This window comes from Physcomitrium patens, chromosome 2 (genome assembly GCF_059467195.1).
Source record: "Physcomitrium patens ecotype Gransden chromosome 2, ASM5946719v1, whole genome shotgun sequence".
NCBI lineage: Eukaryota > Viridiplantae > Streptophyta > Bryopsida > Funariales > Funariaceae > Physcomitrium > Physcomitrium patens.
In genome coordinates, this window is record NC_143411.1 from 3,720,145 (window position 1) to 3,742,254 (window position 22,110).

Here is a 22,110-nt window from a genome sequence, read left to right on the forward strand (position 1 = left end):
CACTTTCTTTTACATTTACATATATTTTGATGATTACCTTTGAAATTCTTTTGGTGTTGATGTAATTCATCTTACAAATTTAACAATAAAAGAAAAATTATAACAATATATAGAACTCTATTGTATATTTATGTAATTTCGTCTCCATGATCTCATTCATGTTTCTATAGTTGCTATTCTTGCTTGTACATCTAAAATCGACATTCTCAATTATTTCCAAAACTGTTCCAAGCACATATATATATATATATATATATATATATCCTTCAAATGCTTCAAATCCCAACATGAGATAAAATGTAGCAATATAAAATTTAGCCGCAAATCACAATTATACTGCCATCATGGTAACAGCTACTATGAGCTAATTCCCAGTTTCATGTTCATGTGAACTTGCATCTAACCAACCGTATTCCTACCCAAGCATGTTCATCAATAAACAATATTAACAAAGGGATTCATGTAGCTTTATGGAAAAAGGAATAGTTGATTAGACAAGCCATGAGCATTGACTATAGGTTCATTCTCAAGACCTTTATTCAAATCTGCACTTCTCCACACAAGGACATAAAATGAAGTGTGCTTTTCTGGTGTCTGAACCAAGTTACTGCAAACTAATTTTGTCATTCTAATGCCAGCAATGGAGGGGACAATGAAGGCTCAATCAATAGTATTTTCAACTGTCAGGACTAGTGTTTTAATGTAACAAATTGAAGCTGTCAGTAAACATGAATCATTTACAGGAGAACCGGCTGTGGTAGTGTACATGTGGGCTCCCAAGAGACCCCTCCGAGCTTCGTGTAATGATCCTTCCAAACCTGCACTGTACAAAACTGGGTACCTTTGAGTTATGGAATCAAACCACCTTCTTCAGCAAGGCTCCAGCAGCAGATGGGTCCAAGGCAAAGTTTTAAGCTGTCATGTGGCGTTTCTTACATTCACCATCTGCATGATCACGAGCGACCGTCAGAAGCACACAAGTGCACATGTGAATCGGGTGATAAGAGCAAGACTTGCCCGTCAAATACAATTGAAGGCCAGCAAAGAAACAGGGATTAAACATACCTTGGAGAGGTACAAGAATGTAGCGTGTGAGTGCTTCACAAGAAGGCTAGGTGGGAAGACGTCATCCACAACATCCACGTCAACCTCAGGCCACTTCATCAGTCTAGGATCAGTGATATATATTGAAAGAGGGACGTCCGGATTCAGCTGATCGCCAATCAAGTGGCGAAGCATGAAGCGCCTGAGAATGCCGAAGAACAGTTCTGCAGAGATTTTGGGTTCCTCTGCATCTGAAGATTGTGTAGGATGTAGCCACGATCTTTTCAACTCCACAGATGAGTTCAGCTCTTCCTCTAAGTCCGGTGATAGGGGTGTCCGATAACGGAGGTTGACTAGAGCTTGAATATCAACACCAGCGAGGTCCTCTAAACCTTCGTACAAGCTTACAACATGTTGGAGCTCAACCATTTTAAGTGTATGCATTTGAATGAGATGAAAAGCTTGGTCCCCAAGCCACCGCCGGCAATAGCTCTCGAGCTTTTCAACAGGATCACCCCCTGTTCGTCGAAGAAAACCGAGGCAAACGTCGAGTATTACTAAGCATTGTCCTGCCCCCACGCCGTCATGCTCAATCTCATTCTGTATTTGGAGGAGAATCTCGGGTCCGAGTACAATCTGCGGTATAAGATTCCCGACATCCGATAGAATTGTCATGTGCTTGTGGAACGCCTCGAACTTGTATACGAACGGCTCCCATGCCTTCACAAATGCAGCCATTGAATTGACAAGTGGTTACAAGAGCCTCCCTCACTGACTGCTACGTTGATTACATGCTAATCATCTTTTAAATGCATTCACTGAAGTGTGATACTCTACAGCGCTTATTTTAAGGGCTTGTTGAATGAATCATGCTGAAACTCATGGTCAAAACACGAGGAAGGACTTACCTCAAGACGTGGTTTCTGATCTACAAGCTGATGTTGTAGCTTTTCCGCGATGGAGTGATAGTCATAGATAGGATTTTGGCCTCGGCTGTACTGAAGGTTGGCCATTGCTGTCTGACATACAATGCTCTGTAGCCAATGCTCGTCATAAAAGACAACCTCCTCTGCCTGTGGATAAATGAAGGTGATTGTTACATCATCAATACGGCTAACTGAACTTCCGATTTTCTTGTGATATTTCTTTTGTGGTGTTTGTCACGACAACACTTCATCTGATTGTGCCCTCAGTGTAACATTGAGATTAAAGTAAATGATCTAAATGGAGTCTTACATCATATTCAACAATCCAGGAAAAAGGGATAGTTCTTATCTCAGAACGTTAATGTTTCAAACAGATCCATGCCATTCGTGAAAGATGCTTTTAAAAGGCTATATAAGAACTTTTCAACAAAACAAACAAGGATTTCTTTGATAAAATCGATTGTGAGCCAACCTTACACATCTGAACTCGCAGAGAACGATGACTGCTCTCATCAGTGATTGCCTGGTTGGGCAGAACCAATGCCATGACTTCATCCAGGAACCTATTTTGTATCGCTCTAAGGTAATCCAGGATTGCTGCCAGGTATATTCCGAGATCCCGCGGCTCCACCAAACAGAAGCCAACACTAGAATCCAAATTCATGACAGGAATGCCTTGCTTAAATTGCGTGCACTCGAATGCTTCTACTTTGAATCGCATCACATTCCACGCTCTTGCAAATTCCGGAAAATACTTCCGAATATGCCTGCACATATCGAGTAAAAGGTCAATGACTGCTGGACCCTAAGAAGACATGTTACGGAACGGGAAAATTGACATTCGAGAACAGAACATGCACATCCTTGGCGCAGTAAGAGATATAAAGTCCTTTCGTGTGTCAGATATGATTCAAGTGAAAACTTAGTAAAAAACTGAAAAAATTCGACTTACTGGTCATTGTCACCGAGACCAGATAAATATTGGCCAATAGAGATAGATGATGCCTCAGGACGGGTAATTTTGGACCAAAGTTGCTCATTGACAGCTTTGGTGAAAGGCAGAAGACCCAGGAGTTGCTTCATTTCGCTCAATCTACTCATGTGGGCGAAGAATCGTTGAATGATGGGATATTTTATTTGTCTTGCTTCATCTTGCAAGTACATCGCCTCGAAGTTCTTCAAATCCGGCAGGGTAATGGTTCGCGCAAAATAAGTTGTTGCAACTGGAAGCGGAGGAACACGGCGCTCTTCTAACAGTTCTGCCAATTCATGCTTACCCCGATGTTTTCCAACATACTCCGCTGCTGCCTGATGCGCATTGTCTACTAACAGCGTTTTCACTATACGATCAAATTTCGTTTCCCATAAATTTCGTTTCTCTGGAGTTGATAAACTTTCATGTGATATATCAACTGAAAGCGCCATAGATGCCACAACACTATGCATGAATTGACATGTCACTCCATGATTGCAATTTAGAAGCTTGCCAAGCATCGCCAGGTCTTCTTCTATCATTTTTTCCATCTCTTTGAGCACAGATGACTCGGCCACGCTAAGTGCTGCTGCCAACTTGCTCGCATTCCGTCCCATGTACAAACCTAGCAAGAGGCAGTAATTTACGACGATTCGAAGGGTGCGATAAGACTTCATCTCAAGTCTCCGAACTGTGTGGTACGGATGGGACCTTGCATCGTGATCTGGTAAATAACCTGCCAATTCAAAACGACTTTAGAAATTTAAATTATTGCTGGAATAAGGGATTTTAGTACTTTTCTTAAGTGAATGCATGTGCAAGCATAGCCTACCGTAAACTTGGGAACAAATTGAAGAAGGTCATAAACGCATTTTTGACGATTTTTCCTCTAAAATGTCAAGCTCATTTGAATATAAATTAGCTTCTTTTTGAACACTTGCTACCTGCTGTCCTCTCAGTCTGGCGCTTTTACATACGATTCTAAGTTTTTAATGAGCATACCTGTGTTCATGGTGCCAATGTCGATCGCATGCTTCATGTTGCCCCGTACTGGCGTATGGCTCGATCCGCCAATCGTACCACCACACTGGGGGCATTTAGCAGATTGCATCGGCAGTGTACATTCACCGACCTCGTATATATAGCCACAGATATGTTTGTAGGTTCCAGCGGTCGAGATCGCTCCAATAAACGAAGAAAATACGTTATTTGGTGTGGCTAAGACGAAGTCTTTAACCATGTGCTTTTCATTTAAAGTCATGTACCCCTAGATAAGAGTGAGAAAATACCAATATACAACTTCAGTACTCGTAAAATTTCATGATAGGACATCTATCAGAAGAAATTTACATATTTATCAAAGATAACTTGTGGGGACCAGAAGTACCACCGTTTAGCTAAGAAATAAGATATCTACCAAGAGCTGTTCTACTGGATTAAGAGCTCACCTGAAGTGGAGAGTTGGATGGAAACGACGTCACTACCAGAAATATGTGAGCTGCGAGTGCTTTGGATTGCAATGATTCTGCGGTGGTCGTGTTACCACCGAGGCTAAGAGGGTTTGTGTCAATGAGAAAACGGATGGCATCTTTCCACTTCTCGTTCCAGCGCTGCAGAGTTGCTTTCTGTTGGAGCCAATTCACAACGGCCAATTCTGCATCATTAAGCTCACGTGAAGCCTGGACAAGAAAAATCTTGCTTGCAATCGCGCTTGCAAATGCACTTTGCTCAGTTGGGTGCAAATTATGTATCTGCAACTTCATCTTCTCCTGATTCTCACCTTCACTGTAAACGGTTTTCCAAAGTAGCACGTCGTTCTCACCATAGTTGGAGAATATGGACATAAATGGATTAAACCCTAGTGGATTATCCACTTCCTTCAGCATTTCCCGATCAAGAATATGCGAGTAGAGTTTGAGATGCTCATTCGTTTGGCATTCACACGCCAAGTGACTCATCATTTGTAGCGAGAGACCGCAGTGGTGATAAAGTACTTTCATCAAGTACTGCTTCATGGATATAACATTAACATGACACTTAGCGAAAAATTCACCCAAGACTTCGGAGGCGGCAGGAGCCAGGCCAGGATGGAAAATTCTAGGTTCCTTCTTCTGCACAGTCACCATGTCTCGCGCGAGAACTTCCATAATGCTGCGAAGAACTGCAAAGGCGCACGCAGCACGGAAGTTCAATCTTCCTGAGGGGAGCTTCACCACGCTTGTCACAACACGCAAACACTGGAGAAATTTGTTAAACTTGAATGCTTCTGTGTCCACTCCCGACAAAAGCTCCGGGGTGATGAAGCCCCGCACAGATTCGTAAATTACATCGCTGAGAAGTATGAATGGTTCATACACATCGCTTTCCCAAGCCTGTTCCTTGATCACATTACTGCAGTTAACGAAGCAAAGTTGCAGAAAATGGGGACAATCGAGTGTTGGCGTTGGTATCAGGAGCTGCACGACCGTCTTCAGAAAACGAAGCATGACGCCCTTCATCGAGCACGTTGGTGCTTTGAGATGAAAAATCACAGCACTGATTGTGGATATCACATCTTGAGATACGCTGTTTGAATCGAGGAGCAGGGAGAAAGTAGATGCAACGAACCGAAAGTACATTTTTCGGCGTAAACCTTGTTGAGTATTCAAGTCCGGCAAAAGACTTATGATTTTGGTGACGAGTAATTTACTACAAGGTTGTAGGTTGTGACGCAGAAACCAGTGTGACAAGCTGCATAGGTGTTCGGAAGCAACAGATAATGGCAAAATGATCAACTTCGCGAAATCCCGCACCACGCGAAGCATCAACATGATGGACACGTGCGTTGGCTCTTCAATATAAATGCTAGGAACCAGGCTGATCAGAGCTTCGAGCTGGTATAGCCAACGTTGTAAGCCTCCGGCCCTATCAATAACTTCTTTCTCCGACGGCAGCATCTTCAAAATACATTTTGAGGCAAATTTGTTATCGAAGTACTCCTTGAACACTTTGTCACGCTTGAGCAGTTCCACCTCATCTGATATCTCGTTTTCAGTGAAACATGACCCGGCCACAAGAGCTTGGGTTTTTAATTTCTCCAACTTGGTCCAAAGAAGCGCATGGAGCACCAAGGGTTTGGGATCAGGAGCTTTTCCCCTTAGCAGCCATTCAAACACTAATGCCTGCGGGGCAGTGCGAATCTTTGACTGGTATGGAGCGTATAGCATACAAAAATCATGACAATAGTCATCTGGGCTTGCTTGGATACATTCTTCTATTTCCCGCATTTTTGGATTATCTAAGAGTGACACAGTGACGTCCTTGGTCATACTCAATGCAAGAGAAACAACCTCTTTGTCCTGCTTGCCCGAAATACGAGCGAGAAAGACCTCCCGCATTTGCTTGTCTATATGTTCGGCATACAAGGAGCTGAAGGGGACATACAGGCTTACGGGATCCTTGATTGTATACCCTTCCGGGTGCATGGGCTCAGGAACATTTTCGATACTGACCATTTGCTGGTCCATGAAGACCGAGCGCCACAAGTCTTTTCTGGCGTCGGTCATGTTGAAGTAAGACCCCAGGGCAGAGTGACTCTCCAACACATAAATCAATCTCGCAATAGGCTCCCGGAGCTTCTCCTCGACGTACGTTATGAGCGCAGAGTGCAGGTTCAATGCAAGAGCTAATCGACCTGGGTTGCAAACAACTGAAGTCTGCCAGAACTTCCCTATCTCCTGTTCTTTCTTGGCGACCGCATCCAACCAAATCAGTGCTCGTTGAACAAAGCATTCGCATAAATGCTTATCATTGCAAATTCTCTGAACCATTTCCAGACAGTAGTTCGCGGATTGTTTCCCACGGGGATACTTGATGCATAAAAAACTCCATGTCAGAACTTTGACCATAAGGTTGTTACCTTCACGGAACCTCTCCGATCGAACTAGGTCGGCAATGCTCTTGTCCAAGTATTGCCTGCACAATTATTACAAAATATCTCGTCAATGAATTTGTTATAAGAATCACTTGTAACTTGATCAACGCATTGATATACATTACAGTTAAGTCGTCTGTAGAAGAACATCAAGAAGAGGGATAATTTTTCTCATACTCAGGCAAATAGCATACCAGAGCGAGAATTGCACGCCTCTGAGTTGTTCTGGTTATGAAGAAAATATCAAGTGATCAATTAAGCTTCAAGAACTTGCTCTAAAAGCGCGGCAACAACCACGGATGTTTAAGGTCAATGCAAGAGAATTAAAAATACCAGTATTCTGTATTCGCTTGATGTAGCAGGTCAAGAGTGAGTTGCTTCCATCCACTTAAAAAAGTAAATGATGACGCTATCTCTTGCTCTCCCCTATGACTGTGCAAGATAAAAACCACGTGTTTTGGTCTGGTATGGCTCTGGGCCTGAGCGAACAAATCAGCTCGTGTCCTTTCAACGTGAACCTTCGCTAGAGGTAGGTGGTCTTTGTCCAAAATAGTGTCTGATTGTACAATCAATAGTTCACTGTCGCTCTTTGACCAGCTTTGAATGGCTGCTACTAACTGCCTCTCAGCCGTGAAATCAGCAAGCTTGATTATTTGCAACTGCTAGAGAGAAGGCAATCCAAAATGAGTGCTGCGTTGCAGTTGAAAAACAAGTGAATAAGAGAGGATATGACTGACAAGAGTTGCATGATCCCAAACAGTAAACCCCAGGAATCATCCATATTTTCGGTTCATTTTTAAGACGAGGTAACTTATATGAAACAGTCAGAGGTTCAAAACATTCATGCCTTATTTACTTGTGCAAGTAACTTCCAGTGAAGGCCTTACCTTTAGGCAATGGAGGTCTTTCAAAACCAACCTAATGTTAGTGTGGACGTTGCATCGCGTCGTGACGACTAACTTAAAGCCTAAACTATTGTACCATAAGGTTTCATCACCAACCTGGATCAGACGAAGCAAATTAGTGGTACGTATATGTACAGGGTGATTTGCGAAGGTGTCAGCTCAAATACTTTGAAAGCCAAGAGTAAAACCAAGCACGAAAAATTATGACTCACGCAATTTTTGAGATTAAACTCAAGATGGAATCATTTCTTACATGCTGGCGAACCGCGTATTCAAGAGATTCTTGATTTATCATCCCCTGAAAGTAGTGCTTGGTCCATGTTTTCGCGTCCGGAGCATCCCGTAGACATGTCCTAGAGTAGTGTGCTCGCATCATACCATCTATGTATGCAGTTTGTAGTAATTCCTCTTTGCACCTGTCAAGAAAAACTTCTAGTTAACAACGATTGGAACTCTGCCTCACCGCGTCCATAGGCATCTGATCTATGTGTCGATAGTTGCGTACATGAACAAGCCTAACAAAATGCCCAATCATGCAAAAAATGTCGAATCTAAGAATATGACCCCACACAGTAGCAAGTGCTTTTACATCGTTGGATCTGTAAACACGAGAGCATTGACTTCAATGATCCATAAATTGCCGTTACACATATCTAAGTATAGAAAGGCGATCCAGAATTTGACATGCGTTGGATGGACTTGAAGATGATGCAAAATACCTGAATTCTATTGCAAACCGCGTCACGTTAATCGTTTCAGAATTTTGATGTGGTCTATATAGAGTAGAATACTGATAAAATTAAAAATATGAACTAAAAGGGAGCAACTGTACCTCTCAAGGAAACAAGTTCCTCCCGATATGGAGTATGTGTCCCAATTTAGCAATATCAGGGAGGCTAATGTATCAGTGGAATAACCGGCAAATAAGTCACTTTCGCAGAAAGAGATTCCTTCAATTTCACTGTCACCTTCGGATGTGCATGCCATCGCTTTTACCCATTTCTTGAGGAACAATACATTTTCCCTTTGCTCTGGTGATAACACGCTCTCCCAGGTCAAGACTTGCTTCTCAAATCGATTCAAGAATGGTGGGTCAAGACTCTCCACTTGATCCTGATCCACGACAGCGATGCAGCGAAAATTCTCGTGCACATAACACATTGGGTTGCTAAATGCCCCAATTGCAATACGACAATTCTGGCGACCTCCCACTGTTATGTAGTGCTGGTTCAGCATGTCATACAACGATGACCATATTCTTTCGACTCCCTTCAGCACTATGTGCCTGGAAATTCATAAGGTTTCATAGCGTGTAAACATTATCACGAAATATAAATCCAAAATTATATCCTCACGTCATGACGACAGAAGCAACCCTACTGCTAATGAGCAAGACTGCAAATGTCCACTAGTTTTTTGGAGCTATCAGCAACTACTCCAACCAAGTATGTCTGATTGTGGCATTAAGATCTGTCTTCAGCTAAGACGCAATAGAATAAACTGGCAACCTTCATCCCTTAAAATTGAGAATATCTGTGAGAAAATTCACCTCCCATGTTCCATGTGCAGGATTATGTTGCTCAGCATCATGTACGCATAATCATCATTGTAGTCATTCTTGAACTTGCTGCCTTGTATAATGATAAGCTTCTCCTTTAGCGGCAGCATAGTTTCTATGATCCCAATGCAAGACTCCCCCTGAACCGTATAACAGCCATAAAATATTCATAACGTCATCATGTTGCACGATGAAAATACTTGCTTCAATACGAAATGCTGCAGTTGTTAACAAACTTCAGACGCACCTAAAAAACAGAAGGACAACAACGGTTATGCTTAAGGAGGTTCTTAGTTCAAATGGGTAACGTACATTGCCAATCAACATCAGATGGCGAGCATGTTGGTCTTCAATATTCGCTTTCACCAAGTCCAATGTAGGAGGAGGTACAAATTGCCGATGCTTGAAGTACTCACAAAGGATGGATGTGAGAAGGGGAATGTCATTGAGAGATCCTCCGAAGTTCCTCCACACAGCTTGTTTCAAGCAATCGGGACTCCATTTCTTGGGATTCTTTTCATCACCCCGCAGAGACTTGATGAGCGAGTAAAAGTCACGAAGGCCGTGGAAGTCTGGCTTTGACTGACGAACATGGTATTCGTGATAGACCTTGGCTAACCATTTCATTTCTGTCATTTGGGCAACGCCAAAGAGACTACGCATCCCATAGCTGTCTAGAATTGCCTCGGCTGTGCCCACAAGATCATTTACGGATGGGTCGGGTTGTGAGATATGGATGGCTCGGTTCATTTTCGCTGCATCCAAGGACCAGTTGCTAATACCGATGACAGCAACTCGCTGTTCACCTTCAGGCTCCAAGAGAGAGTGCAATACCTGTATAGCCACTCACAGTGTATTCACCTAATGGTTTACATACCATGGATTTGAATGCCAAATGCTAAGAAAACATGACACATCATCGACAAAACGATTGTACGTTAGCTTTCATAGTATCGTGTTCATTCTTTAACATATCTGGATTAAAATTTTCAACCATGATATTTAGTTGGAACTCGGATGTTACCTTCAAGGGATTGCTGCTTGATATTTCAGCAAGACCAACCTCATCGAGTACTACCACAACTATTGCTTTCACATTCTTTTTCTTGTTGTCTTGTACACAGCGATGTGCCTTTTCGAAGACCTGCACAACTCGTACATAATACTTTCATACAAAGATAAAATGTGCGTGTGTTGTGCAGAAGAGGGGATGTTGAATCTGCAAGCTATGATGCATTTTAATGGCTGTAAGATGAAGAGGATTGCTATAGTATTACCTTAAGAATGCCTTCAGAAGTCGAACTTTCGGAGCCTTGATAAGAGAACATGAACATTGTGGGTTTCTCGCTGAAGTACGGGTCTTTCATCCCGCTTCCTCGCAAGTTGCTGCAAAGAACTTTCTGTGTTACTTTTAACTTTTTTGACAGCGTGATCAACCATCAAATCGGCAAATCAGAAGCCGTATGGTCCACTAATCATTAGGTCACACTCAAGCTTGAAAGCTGGCTTAATATATTGTATTGAGCTGCAACAATGACAAGGATGAATTCCTCTGGACAGATACCTGAAAATAAGCTGTAACGAGAGCGTCTTGCCAGACCCAGGCTTTCCCACCACAAATAGCGGTATCTTCAGCAAAATGCATGTCAGGGTGACAAAAATGTTCTCTCGGAGTGCCTGGTTCTTAGCAACTCCAGGTGGAATCTCCATGTGATCTAACAAATTCATCTGCTCCTCAAACAACTCTTTGTCGAACTTCTCAGTGTAAGATCGCCGCGCAAACCTCTTTCTGCAACTCAATCAACCCACTTAAAATCGTGGTCCTATCATGATATATGGATTTGAATGCAACTTTATTCCTAAAGCTGGAGCATGATGCAAACGTAGTTTCTCAAACTATCCTGAATGGTCTTCATCAGTCCTCCAGGCAATGTAAATATTGGATAGGATCGAATGTGCACGATTAAAGAGTAAAATATTACCTCCAATTATTCCCATTAATAGTCGTGATGTACTTCACCTTGTACTCAGCCCGCTCTTCGTCAGATGCGAGGCGGTAGTAGTAACAGTGGGCGAATGACAATAATGCAGCCCTTTTCGCCCTACATTCTGTAGGTAGCGACTGCGGTCGCCCCTCAAGATCTTCACTGAAATAATTAAACAGATCGACACATCGTCTTGCATCCCGCAGGCTAACACTTGCTTCACCACACTTTCCCCTCACGAATGCTTGGGACATCACAAGAAGCTTCGTAAAAGGGAAGGGCACAAATTTGAGCTTGGTGAACCTCAGCACAATGGCTTCGATGTAGGCTTGTTCATCTTTGACATTAAGTATGCCAAAGTCCTGTACATTCTCGACAAGTGCTTCTGGTAGAGGATGAACCGTGTATGCCTTCTCCAAATATTCCAAATTTCTAGATTTGAGCATCTCACGTGTAGACAAGCCTGCTCGTTGTCTCTTAAATTCATGCTTCCGATAAGGGTTACACGCTGCTACAATCTTGAGATTGCAGTGAAGTGGTTTGCCATCTACAAGATGGTGACATATTACGCCAACGAGGAATCCGAGATGGTTGCATGCATTTATCTCATCTAGCAACACCCAAACCTAGTGAAGCATGAACGTTTCAGAAGTCAGTGATGCAGAGAGATTTGATATGCAACTCTAAAAAAACAAACATAAGAATACTGACAGATCTAAGCAACTGCGAATCGAATTGTATTCATGATATACTAAATTATACTCTCACTCACGATGCAAGAAGACTAGATCAATCATTGTAGTTAAAGTCCAAAATTTGTTCAACAAGAACGCAACAAGCACAAAAATTGAAGTGAAAAATTGCTCACCAAATGGTTCTGAGATTTCTTTTCAGCTTTGCTCAAAAAGCTCCGAATCTCGTCTTCGGATGTTCCTGCATGCAGAGTGATGCTAAAGAAAATAACACAGCAGTAGTCAGCCAACTGACGCAACAGGCTTGTTTTGCCACAACCCGTCTCGCCCATAATAACAACCGGAATGCCTGCTTTCACCTTTGTGAAGATCAAGGCCATTTTTAGAAAATTATCAGCAGTGAGGACGTAGTGTTTATCCCTTACAGGCGGTTGAGTTTTGTGCAAAATGGACCAAAGGTTCTCATAGAGCTGATCAGAACTCAGTGATTCGTAATTTGTCAACTTGGCTCTTTGTTTCTGAAATAAATCCACGAGAGCAGTTGGAACGTGACTTAGCTCCCTGTAGAGAATAGCAGGTTGTGAAGATAACTTAAAAAATATCATTACGTGCTTGCTGTCGGACCAGCGTTGCATGTTTTCCATCCTAGCAGCCATCAGGACTTCTGCACTGGCCGACATGGTGACCCCCTGCTGTTCATCAAGCCAAGGTTTCACTGAGCGTGCTAAGAGTTCACGAGAAACCTCAAGGATAGATCTAACAATAACCGAGCGGGTATCTGATTGGGCGCCCATGAGGACCAGATTTTCTGGATAAAAGAAAGGGCACCCAGAAAACTCCCGCAACTGCTGAGCAAAGAATTTTGTAAACGTCTGTAATAAAGAAAATGAAATTGATTGCTCGTCCTTCAAGAAGTCCACAAAATGTCGTTGCAGAAGCCCATGACCCAGTCCACTGTCAATGAGAGAAAGATGACTGCGATTGCTTTTACCATCTGGATTCCATCTGTCCAAAATACCAGCCTCCATTGCAGCGAGGTAATTCCAAACATACTGGTCATCACTATTTAAATCCTTACTAGGTTGGAATTGTGCCATATTCCAAACCAGGTGCTCCGTTCGGAACCATTTGCAAACAGAGAGTTTCGATGCCAGATAATTATGATATGTGTTTGCCACTTCAATGGCCACCTTTCTGGTCTCCAAGTGAAACAAACCAGCTCGGTCAGACTTCAAGCAGCCCAGGACTAGAAGCTCAAATAGCAGACCATTCAAAGTCTCCGGGTTGCTAACAACTGAAACATCCAGATGGAGAATAAAAGAAGAAGTTTGTGTAGGATTAACTATATTGAACAGTTTCTTCAGTTGTCGAATCAACTGGTTGCGCGAAAGTTCTCCGCAAATTGTAAGGGTTCTGATGCTGTCGTTCGGCTGCAACAATTCATACAGAAACAACCACAACAGTAGGATCAAGCCCATACTTTCAACATTCACGCTACATTCCTTTCCAATCGGCCCAGAATATGTATGAAAGATGTTCAGGCCATTAAAGACGTGACCTAACAACATCGTGAATCCATGATGTTCTATACTGGTCTTCTTTCGGACAAAAGGTGAGTATGTAAATACTATCGTAACACACAACCACACTGAATAGAGGTAATATCACTTACGTGATCTGTTTCTGCAAACTCCCGCACAAATCTTGTTTTTCCCATGCCAGGAAGATCTGAGGTAATTACCCACATCCATTTTTTCTCTTTCTTAATAGCATCAGCTGTTCCAGCTGCTGGATGACGGACTTGAATCTGTTAATTTAGGTCGAAATTCATCAGTGATTTAAGCTGCAAGGTTTTTTTTCACACACTGCTAAAAACATCTACAAACCACTAGCAAGAATCACAGAACTCCTCAATGGTACAGGCCCCAAGAAGCAAGCGGATTATCACCTAATTTCAAGGACAGGAATTTCTGGGTTAAAAAGGAACACACCAGCTAGCAGAACTAACAATACCTGCAGACGTTGGGAAAGGGTGAGCAGGAACTTGCTACGAGAACAAGACACCAACGCTAACTCACTATCACCAACTGGACGTCTCTGAGCGATTTGCTCAAGCATTGCCAGCAACTGTGCCTGGCAATCATACGACAGCCTTTCAAGATAAACAACGCAGTAGAAGTTGTATTCCGATTCTTCATTATTGAGATAGCGCAGCAGGAGGAGGTAAAGATCCTCCCAAGCAGTGGAAAACTCACAAACAATTACATTGCTTGCACTCCCGTGAAGGTAAAGATCCCGTTCCGAAAATAAAGTTACGACCACATTCAGTTCATCTTGAGGATCATCGACATCAGCCAATATAATCCCATCAGAGTTTCTGGATTTACTGCGTGCAGCTTTAGCATCTGGGTTTCTCTGGAATATGATCGATTCTATCACAGAACTGAAGTCGCGCAAGCAGCTGTATATCAAGCTTTCTTCAGCAATATGTCTCAATTTGGCAATGCGGAAGACATTCTCGAGAACACCACGACTGGCAGCCTCCTCCTTAAAACCTGTTAAGTGTACAAGAGAAACCCTTGTCCACTTGAACAAATCCAAGCAATGCTCCAGCTTTTCACCAAACGGCGCTGTTTTCTGAAGCATAAGTACCTCGAGAATAAACCGGATTTCTACTGACCGAAAGAAGTTGAGGCACTGAAAATCCTTTCGAGCCCTCAACAACGCTGCCTTCCAAGTGGAAAGCTCACACTTTAGTTGATCATTAAGAATCTGTAAACTCGCAAAGTCAGACACAACCTTTTGAAATGTGGCGTACGAAAAATGACCACAATTGTGAAGCTCTGTTAATATTTCAACAAGATTCTCTGCAACATCAATGTGACTGATAAATGTGAGAGCATTTTTGTCAGTAGTGTCAATAGATTCGGCATCCGCTCCAGCCCAATCTGCCCCTGCATTATTTTGGCAAGGTTGCGGACGTTAAGCTTCCATAGAAGAGACAAGAGGATTTGTTCCAAATGAAGACAACGAATTTTCACATCTTAAAGAAAAGAAAGTGCGAAAAGAAAAGTTCCATGCACCAAGCTAACCTCGCTTGGGACAAACTAAGGGAAGAAAAGAGGAGAAAATGTACCGTAAGATTCTGCGGTCTTGGACTTTTTGGTGAAGGTATTTGAACTGACGGTCCACCGCGCGCGGCTACGAAGCTCTTGTAACTGCGTCAGATTGAATGACACCGCTCCCAATGAGCTGTAAGCGACATTTGTCGTGACAGTCGACTTCGATGATTCACCCTCATTGCCACATTTGAGTTCCAAGAAACATCCATCTTCGTTTAAAAGGAAATGATACTTTCCAAAAGTTAAGATGTCGGCTATTTGATCCTTGTCTTTATGTGTCCGATTAGCCACTCCATCGAAGTACTGACGTAAAGTTTTAGCCTCTTCGTTACAAGCCTTCAGCTTTCGACAAAGATGGTTGGAGCTCGAGCTAGACGAATTGAGCTCTCCTAAAATGGCTGCACGTAAATCCTCGAAGCTTGTCGTTGAGCTGGGTCGACTCAAAATTGGACGAAATACTCCTACAATGGAAGTTTTGAGAAATTTGATAAGTTTACTTTCCACTTCAAAAGTAGTGGATATCCTTTTCTAAATCCACAAGATACCATGAAATCGCCCTTGTTTACCACCCAGAGATTCTTTTAAAAAAAACTGATAACTGCCATTCTCAATTGTGAATCTTCCAAGAGATGCTACATGTGAATCCTTTTATAATATACGTTAAATAATTATTAATCTATAAAAAAAACTGTGTGGGAAGTATAGAATTTCAAGACGTACTCTGAAGATCAATTAGATCGTTGATGAGGCCTTCCCAGCTTCGCATAGCAGTGGGATCCTCAACAGCATCGAGTAAATGTCGAAGATCCTCCTGAACAGTTTGTCTTAGGAACGCTATCAACCCCCCGGTGTTGGTGAGCTCCTTCAAGGTGTCCACTTCCGACGTGGAAAAGATGGATAAAACATTTTGCCCACCATTTTCAAGCACTTCTTGAAAGTGATGGAGAGAACACTGTGGTATGCATTCAGTAATGACTTTCCTAATACGAAGAACAAGGCCATCACAGTTCTCACTCATCTCAAAAACACTTGCTACTCGAGGTAAGATTGAATGCAGTTCTCGAAGAACAGTCACTCTTTTCCATGTCTGAAGATAAATCGCAATGTTTGTCTCTATGTTGTAAAAATACTTCGAGACGTTGCGCATCTTCATGGAGTTCAAACCCAATTGTTTGCATGATAACTTAAACTCGGTCTCAACAGCATTCGGAAGTATCCCATTCCACAAGGTGCACACTCGTCCCATTTGGATCTTGTCGAGGTTGACATCAATCGCTGCAAATAATCTCATATCATCCTCGTATTGATGCACTGCCTCAGGGATAATGATAGACGCAATCGTAGACAACGGTATTTCTAAACTCATTTCAAGCTTTGAATCCGTGGCCGGAATCTTTTTGATGAGCTCATCGTTGTCACTTCCACGGATTTGCACCGACTCCAGAAGGACGTTCAAAAGAATTCTGGAAGTGTTCAAGGTTATGATAGAGTCAACGTAACTAAAAAATGCCTCGTGCTCGCTAGGCCAGTGATCTGGGGCCGAATGGATTTCGCCCATGGTGAAATTCTTCCACTCCGAGCACCGCCTTGCTAACCAATTCCTCCATTCTTCATGACCCTCGACCGCAATATTGTTATCACCAAGAAATAGGCATATATTGTAAAGTAGCACCTTGTATCCATCCAATCGCTTCTCGTAGATTTGAAGATCTTTGTAAGCTTTCTCTAAAGCAACCACAAAAGATGTGTTATCGAGGATGTGAAATATCTTCTCCCAATCTTTCGTGGTTGAACCCAATTTGATGTACCGCAAGCTCACGCTTTCCGAATGTAATGAGCCACCAAGACTTACAAATGCCTTGTGGATATCCTTATATAGCACATGGGATGTGATACACTGAGGGCACTTCTCAATCTGCATCAGTAGAGTGGCAAACTTGTACTCTGCAATAGTCTCGATGGGTCGAAGGTGCAATTCATGTTGCAGGTCACCTTTCACCTTCATGACAGTGTCTAAAAGCATGACACATAAACGCTCTCCTATGCTGTTGCACAGTAACACAACCATTAACTTGATTTCCACAGCCATAATAGTTCACACTTTATAAAGCGTCCAAAAGTTGAATTCCAAAAATAGAAAAGTCCAAAACAAATATTGTGTCCACCTACAAACGTTCTTCAATAGACTTTGAGTGCACTATAGTTTTGAATAGGAGATTTTAAGGAACTGACAAATTTTGAAATTGAAACGTGTTGCGGTTGGTCTCTTGACAAATAGCTCGAAAGGAAGCACTAGCCTCCTCATCCAATTGGCTCCTCGTTTTGAACGCAACAAACACATCCTCCATCATACAACCAGCTGCACCTAGGTAGTGATCTTCCACTACATTAGATTGAAAAAGAGTAACCTTCTTCGAGTCTTGGAGGAATGCATGTAGATTGGGGCATTCGTCTACGGCCATGGAAATAGCCATACGTGTCAAGGAGGAGACAAGAGATGATTCAACACCTGCAACGAGGAGTTCCTCCAAAGCTTCCAGAAAAGAATGGGGAGGAAGGTAGACTGAGACGTCAAACCCTCCACTGCTAATTATTCTTCTGGCAGCACCTTGTAACCAAACTTTCAAAACTTCATGGTACTCGATGTACGATATCTCTCGATTAATGAGAAATATCATTACAGTTCTCCCCTGTGAATACACTTTGGGACTGATCGCTGTGGAGAGAGCCGTTATTAAGCGCACTTCACACGACCGCAGCGGAGTGATGAAAGCATGAGGAGACATGACTAGGTTTAAGATTGCCTCATTTAGTTCTTTTTCATCCTTGCCCCAAGGCTTCAAGAAGGACAGAGAACCCTTCATTGACATTGAAGTTCCTTGAGATTGATCTTCAAGATAGAGAATGTGCTGAAATAACTCAACAAGATGGTCCCGGAAACTTGGAGCCAGAAAGAGATAGCGCTCCATTACCATTCTATGGTCCACATTCAATGCAAGCTCAAACTGTCGCTGTATCCTTAGTTTTCTACTGACTGGGTTCTCATGCTGCTCGATGATTTTGGCGAAACACTTGTGAAGGGCCTCCTCCATCAGGTGCACAGCAACAGAATCGTTGGAGTTCTCAGAAAACAACCATCCTACTTCCTTTGATCTAAATATAACAGCTGCGTGAAAGAAATCTTGAATTGTAGGAGCTGCCTGCAGAGCACTTGCTACAACAGCTAATCTTTCTTCCGACGATTTACAGATGTTACTTCCGTAGAATTTCCATATCACCTCTTTGTATCTCTCTCTCGCTTCATTAACCTCACGATCCATCTGTTCTCCAAACCTGAAAGTCTCCCATCCGTTCACAAAGTTCAAAGTGGGATCAAAAAATGCCAACATGTCCACGTACCGCACCCATTTAAATGAGAATGGAGAGACGCAGCTGACAAGCTGTGCAATGGTTTCTTGCAAAACGTTTCGCAATAGTTCCTGTCGGAGAACGGGGGAATCAATTCTAATAACTCGGAAGAAAACATTTAATGATTTAAGAGCTTTGAGGCAAGCTTTGGCAAGATCCAAATTTTTGGAACCCACTTCAACCAAAAGTTCGAGAAGAGCGACACCGACAAGTCCCTGCTTCGCGACCAGTTTCTCAGAAGGTTCTCCTCGCGACTTAGAGCCGAAATCCTTGAAAAATACTTCTTGTATGTCTGACGCCCAGTTGACAACGATTTTCAAGGATTCCGAAGGATGTCGCTTGTGAAGTGCCATCATTGCCGATACGTTGGGCCGTTTATAAAAATATTCGGTGAAGACTATTTGTAAATTGTCTTCACTGACGCATTCTGTTAACGCCCTCAGTACAGCTAACCACTCAGCCAAAGTGTAATCCTGTGAATTTTTTTTTCGTCCTGCATTGTCACATACATCAATGTGGAGTCCGAGATTCGACAATTGAACTTCGTTCTTTGTTTCAGCCACTTCAGGTTCAAGTTGGAGGTTCATAGAGTTGAAGAGGTCCGCCACGACAGAGCCCAGACGATCTTTCCCTTCACTCCAAGTTTTATAGGTAGCCATTATCTTTTCACCAGGAAAAAGTGACATTTGCGCCCGGCAGATCCAGGCACGTAATTTGCTGTCTTTTCCCTTGCCTAACGAGAACCCAGCTTTGCCGCGTTCAAATTCCTGCATCTGCAAGAATTAGAAACATTAGAAGTACGATTAAGACATTTTTTGTGACATGTTTGGCCTAACTCTCAAGTAAATTGTAAATGCACGCAACGAGCTCATGGACATTCTCATGATAAGACTTGCTTCATACTGCAGCAGTTCTGATGAAACACCATAACAATTCTGCAACTTTGAACTGAATCTCTTGCTGCCAATTCACATTTGAAAGTTCAAGTTCCGCAAGATTACCCCGTGTACGTCAATTTCCACTTCGATCCACTTCGGCGCGATAACTATTACTTCGACGGACACCGTTGAAGAGTCCCATATCCGTGGCTGTCGATGAGAAGATGAATCCATGTACGATTCTTCTCCTGGAAAATGACTTGAGTGGGAAATGAGCCGATCTCCGGGATTCTCGTGAAAATGAACTTCTGAAATCGACTTTTCATGCGAGCTCCTTGTGTCTTGAGAAATGAGGTGCGGACTAGGGAGAGAAGGCCCTTCATCCTGTGCATTAGAAGGACCAATCCGTGTATTCCTTCCGTGTTCATTGGAACTAGAAGTTCCTACGTCGTTGTTGGGCACGGAGGAAGGATCAGAGATTAAGATGCTCGATGAACATCTTGAAGAATCACCATTTGTCGAATGTCCTCCCGAGCACGAGATCAAGAATTCATCAGAAACGACACTGCCAGACACTCGGTACCTATCATCCTGATCGTCAAGTCCCTCGGCGCTGGAAAAGTGACTCTTAGAATCATAATGAGTGAAAGCTGGTTCTCTGCATTTCTCTGTCATGACATTTTCGTTATCGTCACGAGCGGAATGAGACATGAATTGAACAACAGAAGAAGCCTCCAGTTCCATCAAAGGCTCATGGCGACCCTCTTGTAGACCTGAAATTTTTTCATGCTTCTGTGGTACGTAACACGCTCCCCTCACTCTCGTAACTCCACGATGATACTGCAAACAATTGCACAAATTAAAAAAAGTCAAATTCCGAGAGAGCATCCTTTCCTGGACTCGAAAAGTTCACCTAATTGATACCGAACGACTTCGCTTTCCGAAATTGTTTAATCCAAACTGAAATCCCACTTCTCAGGACAATTCACCAGAGTAGGCTTCCATTCCAAGGATAACTAGGACTTGAGGAAAGTCAGAAGAAACGTTTTCTACAAATTCCATCGACCACAATACGCCATTCAAACATATCTTTTTTGATTTCATGAAAGCGCATGGCTAAACGTCCCTCACCTCATGCTTGATATTGATATAACTTCCATTGCAAAATCTCGTCTGTCATCGATACAACTGCTCGAATTAAACGAAAGGTGCTTCACAAGTCTGGAAGCGAAGGCTCTACTCAGCGAGGTTCACCGACTCTAAGTTCCTCATCAAACCCAAACTCCGACACAGTTCCGGAGACCTAATCAAACACACAAACCCAACGTGAATGCCACGCAAAGCCCGAGCACTACTCAATTGATCGCAATCCCCCCACGCCTCACTCCAACAAGGTCTAGAACCGTCGCCTCTACCAGAACAACGAAAACAATGGTCTAAAACAATAAAACAATCCCTACCAATTAGAAGCAATAAATAAAACATTATTGCAAGTTCGTCGGTCCAAGAAACCCGTATCTGCTGATTAAAGTCACAATTTGGGGAATAAGGCTGTAAACGGGACCGCAGATTTAGAACGTTGACTACCAGACTGACAAGTCCGAATCTGAGAGCGTTTAGAAAGTCAAACTTAGAGTCCGAGTCAGCAGCACAAAAACCGCTGAAGTCGGGCGAGGAACGAAACTTAGTCGGCGAGCCATGCCTCATCGCACTTTGCGATGAAGCCAGCAACTCTATGAGCCTACAACCACACTGAACACCATTACGTGCAGCGCCTCTAACGACGAAAGCAGACATTGAAGACGAAGAAGAAGAAGAAGATGAAAGAGACAATGCCCTCGGGGCTCCTCCTCCTCCGTGTGCCCGCATCGCTACAGATTTAAATGGAAAGCTCCGTCGCGGATGGAGCGATGAAGGGCGGCAACGTGAAGGGACATGCGAGGAGCGAGTCTGTCCGTGCCAACACCTTCTTCCATGCCACGGCTTTCGGTCTCCGTGGGCTCAGCCTAAGATCGTTCGTCGGCTATTCATTCATCCATATCTGGTTCTTCGCAAATTATTAATAAAAAAAATTTGATTATTTATTTTTTTATTATCATTTAATATATCAATACTAATATTTTATTATATATATTAATATTAATTAAAAATATTGATAATAATTATTAATTTTAATATTAATTTTAAAATTAAGAGTTGACAAGTTTATAGATGGTGTTGATCTTTTTTATAATTATTGTATGAAACAGCTTGTGTATGAGATAAAGAGACAAAAATGCATTTTAATTAGCAATTGAGAAAGAAACTTTGAGTACTTGGGAAATGTAAAGTGGTTGGAGCTAAAGTATCTCCAAGAACCAAGTTATTGGAATCCAATAATGGCTCTTCATCCGCCAGACTATTTGAGGTTCTAGCACAATAGAAGAGAGAAGTGAAGAAGATTTCAATTATTGATCTATGTAAGGTTTACATTTGTTGCTTTGCATTAGATTCCTTTAAATCAGTTTTTTTTTTTTTTTTTTTTTTTTTTTTTTCTCTTTACTTCTATTTGCATTATTTACTTACACGCATATTCTAGAGCCAATTAGACAGCCTTACATGGCCTAGTATATTATTGATGTTGGAATATGCATTTTTGTAGAGCCTCAAAGCTAATTGGAGCACCATGCATGGATTGATGTTGCTCTTGATGTTGGAGTATGAGTT

General features: G+C 42.4%; 1 protein-coding gene across 4 annotated transcripts; it reads right to left on the reverse strand.

Annotated features, from left to right (window-relative positions):
• Positions 1–515: 515 nt before the first annotated feature.
• LOC112295119 (uncharacterized) lies at positions 516–21,262 on the reverse strand. 4 transcript variants are annotated; one of them, XM_090243960.1, is made up of 25 exons: positions 20,536–21,262; positions 19,528–20,244; positions 17,351–19,299; positions 15,839–17,163; positions 15,133–15,579; positions 14,010–14,950; positions 13,669–13,803; positions 12,173–13,426; positions 11,302–11,930; positions 10,884–11,108; positions 10,597–10,705; positions 10,344–10,463; positions 9,632–10,153; positions 9,311–9,459; positions 8,594–9,046; positions 8,015–8,177; positions 7,744–7,857; positions 7,190–7,515; positions 4,392–6,897; positions 3,946–4,210; positions 2,923–3,679; positions 2,443–2,737; positions 1,953–2,117; positions 1,066–1,680; positions 516–945 (listed from the first exon to the last, which is right to left on the reverse strand). In XM_090243960.1, exons 2-25 carry the CDS (start codon positions 20,146–20,148, stop codon positions 919–921), a joined length of 14,112 nt encoding a protein of 4,703 aa, XP_090100086.1. In that variant the 5' UTR covers positions 20,149–20,244; positions 20,536–21,262; the 3' UTR covers positions 516–918. The 4 variants fall into 4 exon arrangements, with proteins under 4 accessions (XP_090100086.1, XP_024402103.1, XP_090100083.1 ...); XM_024546335.3 differs by having other exon boundaries at positions 1,066–1,764; XM_090243957.1 differs by having other exon boundaries at positions 7,190–7,518.
• Positions 21,263–22,110: the final 848 nt, after the last annotated feature.

What these genes read in the sequence shown, in the direction of transcription:
- LOC112295119 (XM_024546328.3), bottom strand. Translation starts at nt 20,148, where the DNA reads ATGGAACTGGAGGCTTCTTCTGTTGTTCAATTCATGTCTCATTCCGCT. An exon ending in TGGAAATTGACGTACACGGG is followed by an intron (nt 19,300 to 19,527) that starts GTAATCTTGCGG and finishes TAATTCTTGCAG; the next exon opens with ATGCAGGAATTTGAACGCGG. An exon ending in GGTCTCGGTGACAATGACCA is followed by an intron (nt 2,738 to 2,922) that starts GTAAGTCGAATT and finishes CGATATGTGCAG; the next exon opens with GCATATTCGGAAGTATTTTC.